This window comes from Anopheles cruzii, chromosome 3 (genome assembly GCF_943734635.1).
Source record: "Anopheles cruzii chromosome 3, idAnoCruzAS_RS32_06, whole genome shotgun sequence".
In the NCBI taxonomy this organism is placed as follows: domain Eukaryota; kingdom Metazoa; phylum Arthropoda; class Insecta; order Diptera; family Culicidae; genus Anopheles; species Anopheles cruzii.
The window spans coordinates 33,989,409-34,001,494 of record NC_069145.1 but is presented as its reverse complement, the minus strand read 5'-3'; the positions used below and the strand labels follow the sequence as shown (position 1 = coordinate 34,001,494).

At 46.5% G+C, this 12,086-nt stretch overlaps 3 protein-coding genes across 3 annotated transcripts; all 3 read right to left on the bottom strand.

The window, feature by feature from the left end:
* Positions 1-111: 111 nt before the first annotated feature.
* On the bottom strand, positions 112-2,831 carry LOC128272918 (endoplasmic reticulum metallopeptidase 1-like). The gene is made up of 2 exons (XM_053010804.1): positions 1,422-2,831; positions 112-1,349 (listed from the first exon to the last, which is right to left on the bottom strand). The coding sequence occupies exons 1-2, from the start codon at positions 2,829-2,831 to the stop codon at positions 117-119; spliced, it is 2,643 nt and encodes an 880-aa protein (XP_052866764.1). The 3' UTR covers positions 112-116.
* Positions 2,832-3,313: 482 nt separating this feature from the next.
* LOC128270290 (endoplasmic reticulum metallopeptidase 1-like) lies at positions 3,314-6,228 on the bottom strand. Its single transcript, XM_053007691.1, has 4 exons — positions 4,762-6,228; positions 4,180-4,704; positions 3,907-4,115; positions 3,314-3,839 (listed from the first exon to the last, which is right to left on the bottom strand). The coding sequence occupies exons 1-4, from the start codon at positions 6,226-6,228 to the stop codon at positions 3,359-3,361; spliced, it is 2,682 nt and encodes an 893-aa protein (XP_052863651.1). The 3' UTR covers positions 3,314-3,358.
* A 928-nt stretch (positions 6,229-7,156) lies between these two features.
* LOC128270288 (endoplasmic reticulum metallopeptidase 1-like) lies at positions 7,157-11,431 on the bottom strand. The gene is made up of 6 exons (XM_053007690.1): positions 11,423-11,431; positions 11,098-11,152; positions 9,558-10,963; positions 8,644-9,380; positions 8,269-8,554; positions 7,157-8,196 (listed from the first exon to the last, which is right to left on the bottom strand). The coding sequence occupies exons 1-6, from the start codon at positions 11,429-11,431 to the stop codon at positions 8,029-8,031; spliced, it is 2,661 nt and encodes an 886-aa protein (XP_052863650.1). The 3' UTR covers positions 7,157-8,028.
* Between the last annotated feature and the right edge of the window lie 655 nt (positions 11,432-12,086).

The window sequence follows — 12,086 nt, the reverse complement described above, 5'->3', positions numbered from 1 at the left end:
TTATAAAAGCAATTGATGGAATGTTTTGATTTGTGTACAATTTACGTTTATTGTGGCATCGGTACACTTTTGTTTTAAATCAAGGTTCATCAATTCATCAAGGCACCGGTACAAAGCTAAAACGTGTACAGATTTACAACGGTCACTGCCGGCACAACGTGCGCCCAAGCTGGAAACGATGCCACGAACTGTGTGAAGCGCGGCGTGAAATGTTCATGATACTCCCAGAAGTTTGTGGTAACGCTGATGTCCATAACCAAAGAGTGCTCATCGACTGCGGCTGCGGTTTCAATCTCGAACACCAACCTCACCGGTTCACCGGGCAATCCGTGAGTTATTAGGACAAAGTGTGCACGATGATGATTGGCAGCTACGAGCTTTGGTGCTACTTTCGGAGTCAGATTCCATCCCACCAGCGTTACTTTTGGCTTTGGACGCACAAGGAGCGACGATTGAAAGCTTCCCGTGAGATTGAACATCAGCTTAGTTCTGAACGGAGTCTGCGTAACTTGCTCTCTTGACACTAGCGTCAACGTAACCATGGAAGGTGTGTGCGGGCGGTTCGTTTCAGTCTGGGGAGACCACAACGAATTGAAGCGTAGCGCAGAGGCGGGCAGTCCACAAAATAATTCCACTGCGCATTCCGGCAATTGGGTGGGACTGACAACGGATGGCGCCATGGAAGCATCGTTCTTGGCGATTGCTTCAAGGATCGTGCGCTCATTGTGGCGATCCCAGAGCCGGAAGAGGTATCCCGAGTTCGTCCATTGTACCGTTCCATTGTGATCGTAACGCTGGCGCAATGTGTGTTGCACGAGAATCCGCTGCACTTTTGGCGTTTGATGCGGTGTGGCTTCGCGATATGGAAACCCTAGCGGAGTGACCGTCGCTAGTAGTAGCGCAGCCAGAAAAAGTCCCAATAACGCGCCTATTGTGTAGTACGGTTTACGGAGCAAATTGATCAGCGGCAAAAGAAAACTGCACACCAGGAGCGTGCAAGCGGCAACTATTGCGCCGATGATCAGATCTGGATTATCGTTCGCGCCAGAGCGTCCACTGATTGGAATGAAAATGTTGGTGAAAATATGATAAAACTGTGTTGTCCAGAGAAGTGCGGCAACGTGGCAGCTGGCGCAAAGTGCAAGAAGAGCGCCAGAAATGAGACTCGATTTAAAGCAGAAGACATGTGGTCCACTGACCAACGGGATGAACGCCATACACGAAAGTAGAACACTGATAACGTAAGCTGAGCGCAAACCAGCGAAGGTGGCACCGAGCATAATGACACTCCAGAACAGATACACTCCGGTGGTACGAGCTTTTATCGTCAGCGGTAGCGGTAAAACCGTCTGAAATGTTGTAAAGCGAATGAGATGTAAAGATAGTGCCGTCAAAACATTGATATAATGCCACACTTTTACCTTCGCCCGGTGAAATAATCGATGAGATTCTCGATGCGCGATTAACAGCAACATCATGGCCGGGGCGCAGTACACACCGACGGCCAATGCCTGCGATGAAAACCATGTCATTGATCGATCGAACGCGCGATCAAGTATGAAAGCAATGGTCAGATTACACCCAATCGCTGCTCCGGCCCCGACCAACGTCGCGCCGAATCCGTGCAGTAACATTTCCACCACGACTGTCCTCCAGTGACGCCAACCGATGCAATACAGTGTGGCGTAAAGTCCGATAAGCAATCCGACGGCCGCCACCAGCACGTTCAATGTGGCCGCAACCGTGGCCGAGTGGCTTACGAAAAAGAGTCCTAGAAAGTCGAAAAACACCATTTTTCCAGTGCTTCTTTCCGTGCTCTGAGCCAAGTAGTCGCCGTTGGCCAGCAGGCGCACCAGCGACAACATATTGTCTCCGGTACGCTGAAGGACGGCCGGAGCTAGATATTGGACCGAGTCATAACGCGTGTGGTACCGGTAGCCGTTGAAAATGTGTGCAAAGTCCAGCCCAGGAATGTGGCCAAAATCACGAAAAATCCGGAAGTCCGTATCCGATGGAATGAAGCCGGATTGGAAGATCTCTTCACCGATGGCGTGACCAAACGGGTGACGGACAGCCTTGGCGTACGCTTCGATCAACCATGGATGTTCGGGGCCGCTCTGGAACAGTAACTCCTTCCCACCAGATCCGGCGGATTCGAGATTCAGAAACGCTCGAACATCGGCCGCCCATCGATGCTGCATGATGAATCCGTGCGACGCCTGCAAGGGTGTCTCCTCAGCTCCATTGAAAAGAAACACCACGGAATGTCGCTGACGGCGGGGTTCTCGCGAAAGGACACGCAACAGCTCTAGCATCACAGCGCAATTGCCGCAGTCATCGCTTGCTCCGGGGCTGCTGGCAACGGAATCGAAGTGGCAGTTAAGCATCAACGCCTCCGGGCTTCCCGGCTCGCCGGCTAGCTTAACGATTAAGTTCTGCACCTTCCGATAAACGCTGGCCATCGAGCTGTCATTGAAGCCATAGGCACCGGAAACGATCTGCTTCTCGTACTGTACTTCCTGTGCGGCATGGCGTGTTGCGTTGATCACCTGAAGCTCTCGCTCGAGTAGCTTCACCGCTTCTATCTCGTTCGCGATGGATCCGGTAGGTTTGGGACCAAGAGCGTCTAGTGCGGTTAATGTGGTCCACGCGCGGGCTCCGTTGAATGCGTACGGTGATCGTTTAAGATCAGCCTCTGTTAAGGCCGCCGGTAAATGGAAAAATGACAGGTAGCTCACCGTTCCGCACAATCCTACCACTGCCAGCATCAGCCAACCACAGTACCACGGCAACGAGTGCAGGTTGCATGTCGTTTTCAGTTTTGATTTCATTGTTTCCAATCACGTCTTCCAGTAATTGAGCCTTGTCTCGGCGGCGGTTGACCGAAACTTCTGCGGCTTTTCGAGTACGCCGGGCGCAAAGTAAGCATAACTAACTTTTCGCTGAATTGCAAGATGCACAAGGAATACATTTACCAACACCATCATGCGCGTGCCCAGTGACCACACATACAAGCACCTACGATGGTGAGCATCATACGAAGTATTTTTATTTTTCAGTTTACTTGAGTTTTATGAATTTACCAATCAGAGTTTTGAAGCTGCCAGAAATACTTAAGAGTCGTTTTGATAAGTATTTTGATACAACCTCGATAAAGTACATGTTTATCAACTTTATGCTGTTGTACCATGTTCACTTTATTTTTTCTTACACCTTAATATTTGATTTTGTTCGACAAAAGATTGTTTTATTTTGATAAAATAGCGATCTACTGATAGCAACTTCCATATGAATTATATTGAATTAAAAATACGGCCAAACGTTGCTTACAATAAAATTAAACATAACAAACTCTCTATCAGTACTCTGTAACGTTTACCACGGCCACAGACGGGATGACATGGGCCCACCCGGGGAATTTTTCGATGAGCTGGCTAAAATCAATCGTATGTTTTTCTTTGTACTCCCAGAATGTGTTAATCCAGCTGATCTCGACTAGCTTGTCGTTGCTGTTCTCATAGCCAGCGTCCCTTTCGAAATCGAATGTGACATTCCAAAGCTCATCATCTGCCAATCCGTAGGTGATTAGAACAAAGTGCGCCCGCTGCCCATTAAATTCCATCCGTTCCGTAACGGTTTCCATAAGATTCCAATTTACTAACCGAACTCCCGGCTTAGGCATAATAACCAGGGCCGATTGGACACATGTTTGATACCGGTGGCCAATGTTGAATGTATACCGGCGTCTGTTGTCCGAAAGTTGAACGACTTTTTGGAGCATAAACGATGGCACGGTTTCCTTCTCTAGTGCCGGCGGGGGTCCATCCAACCAGTAATTACTGTTGTGAAGAGAGGAAGACAAATTTACTTTTTATTGTATTCTTTTAAGGTTATACCTGAACGCACTCGAAACGAATCTGGTGCCAGACAGAGTAGAATGGAATGCCACAGAACGGCATCGATTTGCAGGTCTCTAGCTGGCGCATGGCCGTAACCTCCAATGGACTGGCCACGCCACGCATGAGGCGCAGCGCGTTGCGATCCATTTCACGGAGTAAAAATCCGGACCTTTCGATTGTGCGGCCGGTGCTATCGTTTGCAACCTGAAGCGTATGCTACAAAATGAATAAAAACAACATAAAAAACATCTCTACTAATCTCATGCGGAGGAAAAGTTACCGTCACGTAGTGTCGCTGAACCGAGGGTTCGCTGCTACTGTCGTCCCGATACGGGAAGCCAACTTGTGTACAGCAAGCGAGCAGAAATGCTATCATCGCAAAGACAGTCAGCCGTGCAGTAAGTTCTGAAGACTGCTTAAGTAAACCGATCAGTGGTACGAGGTAGCTGATGCACAGTAATCCACCGAATGCCACTAGCAATCCGATCAGGTACTCCGGATTCACCGATCCTCCAATCCGTCCGGTGATGGGCACAAACAGTTTCATCATCAAGTGATAGAAGGTGGTGGACCACAGCATGGCCACTACTTGAAACCCAAGATGTACCGCGAGCCACCGGTGTACATTCCTCTGGTAACCTAGCACCGAGGTAATAAGCGTCGAGAGCAGGGAGCAAACCAGAAGCACGGCGACTACGTAGGCACTACGTATGTTGAGCAGCGTCAGTTTAACGATTAGTATCGCCCAGAACAGGTTAACACCAAGCAAACGTGAGCGAACCGTATCCATCAGTGTAAGTGTTGCCTGGAAATGGGAAAAAAGGACGTTGAGCCCGTGATGTGCTAATACATTTTAACTTACCTCTTTTCTTTCAAACAGGTGGTTAACGATACGATGGCCAAAGCAATGCATCAGCATCACGGGACAACCGTACAGGCCCAAAATGAGAAAGGGAGTCGAAAACCAGCTCATGGCTCGGCCGAAAGCATCAAGCCGGTTGGCGATAAGTAGTACAACCAGCACACCACCAATAGTACCACAAACCGTTCCCGCAAACCCAACCACCATCCCTCGGACAATGTCTCGCTTACCGCCAACGCGCTGAACTGGTTTCAGTAGCTGCCAATACGGAAGGACAACCGAGCAGACCGATAATGCGTAGTTCAACAAACGCGCGGACTCGATCGAGTAATGGAAGAAGAAAAGCCCCAGAAAATCAAAGTATACACTGTTCCCTTCACTCAACTGTGACGGATCGTGCTTCAACTTGGCCAACTCATCGCCATTTACGATCTCCCGTGTTAAGGCGAGGATGTTGTCGCCCGTACGCTGTAGTACCGAAAGGCTCAGATAGTCGATGTTGTCGAATCGCGTGTGGTACCGATATCCGTTGATGGTGTGCGCAAAATCCATCCCTGGCACGTGGCCAAAATCGCGGAAAATGCGAAAATCCGTATCGGATGGAATGAGTCCTGATTGAAACAGTTCCTCCGAGGACGCCTGGGCAGCAGGATGACGCGCCGAACGTCCATAAGCAGCTACCAGCCATGGATGTTGTGGACCACTCTGAAACAGTTGCTCCTTGCCACCCGATCCGGCCGATTCGAGATTAAGAAAGGCCCTCACTTCTTCGGCCCACGGATGCTGACTAACGAAACCATGGGCTGCTTGTAAGGGCGTCTCTTCAGCTCCGTTGAAGAGGAAAATGATCGAATGACGGGTACGTTCCGGAGCGCGGGACAAGACACGCGCTATCTCCAACATCACCGCACAGCTGCCTCCATCATCGCTCGCTCCCGGGCTGCTGGCCACCGTATCATAGTGACAGTTTAGCATCAGCGCATTTCCATCTTCTCGACCGGCCAGCTTAGCCACAATGTTTTGCGCTCTCCGGTAGACGCTCGTTAACGGGTTACCCTGGAACGCAATCGGATACGCGCCGGATACGGTCTGATGGTGGGTTTCTAGCTGCTGGGCAGAGTGTGCGGTGGCTTTCACTTTTTCCAATTCTCGACGGATATAGTCAGCCGCACGGAGCTCGTTCGCCTCGGAACCGGTTGGTTTGGGACCGAAATCGTTTAGTACCTGCAAGTTATCCCAAGCCCGTTCAGCAATAAACGCCGTTGGGTAGGTACCGAGGTCGGCAGACGTTAGGCCATCCGGGAGTAGGGTGCAGAGATAGCTTGAAACAGTTCCACAGAACAGGAGCAGCACTATTCCCAGTATGCCGTGTTGGGCTTCAAGCTGATGAAGGTTCGCTACGTCCTCTTCCAGCTCTTTACTTGCTTTCGATTTTTTCACCGGCTTGACGGCAGCTTTCCCAGCCATTGCTAGTGGCACGTAATGGGGTTCACTCGGACCGGAGATCTAATACAGGACTGAAACACAGCAAACGTACACACAAGACGAAACGTTAAGGCGCTTATGACCAAAAATGAGAATACACTTGAGATAAATTTGATGAGCGATTATTAGACCCTTGTGGGCTGCTGCTCTGGCGCTTTATCAGTAATTTTGGTTGTTATCACTACGTACGACTTAGTGCTCACCTCACAGTTCAGCATCGGGGCATAAAGCGCACTCACGATCATTATCGGCGGCGTTGCCCAATCTTCAGCGCAGATACTAGAGCTGCCTGAGGATACAATTGGACGTATTGTGGTATCGGTCTAATCTTTTCCCGACGACTTGTCGTTTGCAGGTTGCATTAGAAAACATCTCCGGAGGCGCTGCGGCCGGCAATTGTTTTCTAATGTCAGTTGCTTACTAACACAATCGCACCTTACGTACATAAGGTCTCAGCTGAAACAACTAAAAAAAAATGTAACTGCCATCGTCTTCACATTCTTAATTTGATGGTTACTGCTGACTGGAACATCTATTGTATCTACCGTTACTGATATTTTAGAATAGGTATTTGGCACAGCATTATTAAGATGACAAAAAATATTTATATCTATAATGGAATAGAGAACATAAATAGCATAATCTGACCATTCACATGTGTAGTTTACGAGGTCTGCCACATTTTCAGTTATGTCGTTTACGAAAAATAAAAAAAAAACCTATAATGCCAGTACTTAAACTTAAAAACTTAATATTTGTGTGATATTTGTGAAAGAATTTGAAAATAGGAAACATTAAGATAGAACCTAGACTTAGTTCTTTCTTTTATTTTTTAATAGATTATCACTAAAATTGCAATGTGTTTTGTGGTTTAGACGTGTGTAACTAACTTGAAGATGACTAAGTGCAAAAATGCATCGCTATATTAAAGCTTTTTCATACGATATAACTGAGAAACCTTGCGCTGAGAAGTTTCTGTGGCAGAGATTACCGTTTACAATAGATCAGATCTTTAAAAGCTTTCTTAATGTTTTTTTTTGTAATGGGCGAACAAAACGTAGCCAAACCTATGCATGTATTAATAATCACTCTATCGATCACTTTGCTCTCCTGTAACAGCGAACCAGTGCAACTTTCGAAAGTACATATTAGGTATTAGAAGAGATACAGTAACGATTTTTGAGAAATTTGTGTTGAGTATTCCTTGTATCTTAAGCGCATTAGCTACAAAAAGGGAACTGAATTCATACTATGAAACTTCCCGTTCAAAATTATATCAATGTTCACCGTTTAATCAACGTCCTGAGGCAATTTGTGTCTTTTGAGAACTTTCTTAACGGCTATCCATGCTCTAAACAAAACGAATCCATACTATTTGAGCCAATGATTGTTCACTAACAATAGACTCCAAAGATCCAAATATTATACGAACAAAGAATTGCAACATTTGATTCAACTAAGCAAAGCTGCGATCAACTGGGGTCGTTGCGTGGTGCCATAATGTATGTGCAATCCGCTATTTCACATAAAAACATACGTACAACCCGCAGTTGTACATACATTATATGTTGTGTATAGATAAAATGTAGCGTATAGCAAAACAATGGTTTGAGAGCCTCTTCCTCACTATGGGTCTGAACAACCCACTGAGATTTTAGTATCACTTAAATGTCTATTACAGGACACCTTTCCTTTTTGTTCGTAATTGAGTTATTAGTTTTTCGCGCGAGAAGAGCGTAGATATTGATAAAAGAGAGTGTAAGCACAATATGTCAAGTAAAACTAGAAGGTATAGCTGTTAACGGCCGCGACGGAAGGAACAACGTGTGCCCAGCTTGGGACGCGCGCTAAAAGACGGTTGAACACGGGCGTTTGCTCCTTTTGGTACTCCCAGTGCGTTGTGGTAACTAGAAGGTCTAGCAGTGGTCCATCGTAATTTTTCAGTTCGTGCTGGAATGCAGAAAATATAAATTAATCATGATGCAATGCAGGTATTATTTGCTAGAGGGTAGCCATTTTTACCCGTATATCCATGGTAACATTCATTGCATCATCCTCGAGACCGTTTGTAAGCAGCACAAAGTGGCCACGTTGACCGTTGAACTCAATAGGGGTAGGAATTTCACTCAACAGGCTCCAACGCTTGAGTGTGGATCCAGCTTTTGGTCCAATGATGAGCGAGGACTGAAAACTACCATTCATCTCCAGATGCAATCGATGTTCATGATCGTTCAATTTTTCCTTTTCCTTGAGCGTTATCGTTACCATTTGACGGACAATTGGTGCTGGTCCCGGTAGCCAATAGTTTCTAGAGCAGAACAAATAGTTAAACAGACGTCAATACGTTTCCAACACGTTTTACTACTGCATAAAGCCATTGGGGCACTATTTGCTTACTCGAACAAAACCTGATGCCAAATCGAGTAGAATGGTATAGCACAGAACAGCTCCTTATCACAGGCTGGTATCTCACGCATCGGTGTCGCCGCATCCGGCATCGCGATGCCTTCGATCGTTTTCTTTGCATTACGGTCAAGCTCCTGCAGCAAAAATCCTGAATCCGTGTAGCGTTCCCCACCATTGTAGTCGTAAAATCTGCGCACCGTATGAGTGATGTAGTGCCGCTGAACCGCAGGTGCTTTCAAGGAGTCATCACGGTACGGAAACCCAACATGCGTTGAAGAAGCCAACGTCAGCGCGATCAATGTGATGGCAACTAACTCGGCAATCAGTTTATCAGTTTTCTTCAGCAGAAATAGCAACGGAGTGAGGAAACTACAACTGAACAGGGTCGCAAAGGAAGCCAGCGCACCAATAATAATATCAGGATTAATAGAGGACCCGATACGGCCGGTGATCGGTACGAATATGTTCATCAGAATATGATAGAACTGGGTGCTCCATGCAAGGGCTACGATTTGAAACATTACATGTATCAGTAGCCACTTATTGACCGAATTCTGTATGCCTAGCATGGAAATGAGTGTGTTGGAAACCAGCGAACACAGGATCAGAACCATGAAGATGTACGCAAGCCGATAACCGGTGAAGGTGATACCGAGCGTTATCATGCCCCAAAAGAGATTCACTCCGTTCAAGCGTGCCTGTACTTTTAGCGCAAGGCTCAACGGGGTCTGTTTGGAGAGAAAAAGAAATAAGAATAGAAATAGAAATGAATAGTGAATAACATAACAACATTTCAACAATAATAATAACAACCTTTTACGCTAAATTTTGTTTTTCTTTGCTGTTTGTCTTTATAAGTAATGATGTAAAAAGGAGTAAAGCAAATTGTACACAAAAATACGAACCGTTTTGCTGCCAAAGAGACGATTGCACAACAGATGAACTAAGCATTGGCACAGCAACGCCGGACAACAGTAAACTCCGAGGATGAGATTTGTGGACGAGTACCATGACATTGATCGGCCTAACGCGTCCAGCTGCAAACCAATGAAGAAGCACAGCAAACCGCTAGCACCAGCACCCAGAAACGTGCCCATAAAACCAATCATCGTCTCCGACCGGATCTGCTTCCCGTGGGTTCCACTGGTCGAGCGAGCAAGTGATAGAAACGGAATTATGATGGAGAGTAACACAACGCTCAGATTTATCATTAGCCCCACGTCAGCTGAGTAGGAGACGAAGAACAGGCCGAGAAAGTCGTAAAACACCATGTAGCCTTGTGCATATCGCTCGGTGCTTCCCAGTTCATCTCCATTGGCAATGGTTTTCGTGAGGGCCAAGATATTGTCACCCGTACGTTGCAACACCGACAGTGGAATGTAATCAATCGAATCGTAGCGTGTATGATATCGATATCCGTTGGCCGTATGAGCAAAATCCATGCCCGGAATTCGACCAACGTCGCGAAACACACGAAAGTCCGTATCCGAAGGAATGACACCAGATTGGAAGATTTCTTCGGCGGCTGCCTGAGCGTAGGGGTACGGTATAGAGCGAGCGTACGCATCGATAAGCCACGGGTGCTTTGGGCCACTCTGGAACAACATCTCCTTGCCACCGGAACCGGCTGACTCAAGGTTTATAAACGCCCGCACATCCGCTGCCCACGGATGCTTCGTGATAAACCCGTGGGATGCTTGTAGCGGCGTCTCTTCTGCTCCATTGAAAAGGAAAATGATCGAATACCGGTTAACTTCCGATTGGCGGGAAAGAACGCGCAGGATCTCCAGCATGACGGTGCAACTGCTAACATCGTCGCTTGCACCGGGCGATCCGGCAACAGAATCGAAATGGCAGTTTAGCAACAGTGCATGGCGCGTGGACATTTCACTGCGACCAACCAATTTTACGACAACATTCTGCACGCGCCTGTATACGTTGGCGGCTGATTTGTTCATATACACGCCAACGTAGCCACCGGAGACCACCTGGTTCTGCACGATCAGTTGCTGGTTACGGTTTTTCAGCTGATCAATGTACGAGATTTCCCGATTCAGGAAGTCCACAGCCAACACTTCATTCGTGTACGATCCCGTTGGTTTGGGGCCGAAATCATTCAGTATCTTCAGGTCCTTCCAGGCACGTTCCGCAATAAAGGCGTTCGGAAAGTGTGTTAGATGAGCATTACGTAAACCATCGGGAAGATGGGAGTTGGTATAGTTGGTAATGTTCCCCACGAACAGTACGATGAAAATGCCACCAATGCCCCACCATGATGAGATGCTGTGTACACTTTTAGCTTTCGAGTAATCTGACATAGAAAAGGTACGAAACGAAACATACATTACGCATAAAGTAGTCAAATTTTATAATCTAATTCGATTTGTTTTTTTTATACCATATTCTGTCGTAGAGTTCGTACAAAACCAAACACGTCGTACTTACCAATATCAGGATCAAGTACTTTCGTCTTAGGACTCTTTCTACTGGGCTGGGCGGTCTGCTTCCAACATGGGAAATTATGTTGTTATCGCGCATTTCCGCCATGGTTACAGTTGAGAACGGTACCAAGAGCAGAGGGAGACAGAAACTCGCATGAATAAAATAATAAGAATATTCACAATGGCTTAGGTCGGACAGCAGTGTGCCAATTTCTTGACACACTCTCAGCTATGGCGTCGATAATGCCGAAGGGTGAGAATATTTATGTAACCCTACCAAAGACCCAATATGCTAATCTTTTTCCAACATAATACTCCATTCTGCTTACCTGAAACATGACTTTGGTTGAAATTATTGATCTTCTCTAGTTACAAACGAGGAAGCCGATGTTTAATCTGTGCGTTGCGGCACGCAATATCGAAATTCCACTCTATTTATAAACTGTGCTAGGCTTTTGCGATAGCAACGGAACGTTCTTTCGCTGCGTTAATGGTGTTAGAATTATCACTGGCAACCATTTGTGGGCCTGAGATTCACTTTTGTGCTCACCATACCGGCTTTCGCTCAGACCCTTTTTTGTGCATAAGAACAAAGACCTTTTGCACCTAATCCTATGTTTTCTAGCCAGATTCATAAATTGTGCTCATACAGTTTTCGCGAATTTATAGGCGAATATTACTTGTCCACCGTTTGAACACTCCACATAACAAGAACACGTAACCACCGAAAAACACCTTATCGTTGAGGTTATCACATTTTCAGCTCAACTTTTCATCTCTACCGTGCAACGAAACATAAAGATAGTGACTCTACTCATTGTTTTCGTTATTCTGCGAATGCCTTGCCATCGGCGACTTTACTCCAAGCACTGCCGGCAAAGTTCTGCGCCACGCAAAGTGAGGAAAATTATGCGACAAATCGAAAACAACAAATGTCAAATTTCTCGCTTTGTTTATTTTCCTTCTCTGTTTGGTGCATTTCGCCTTTTTTTT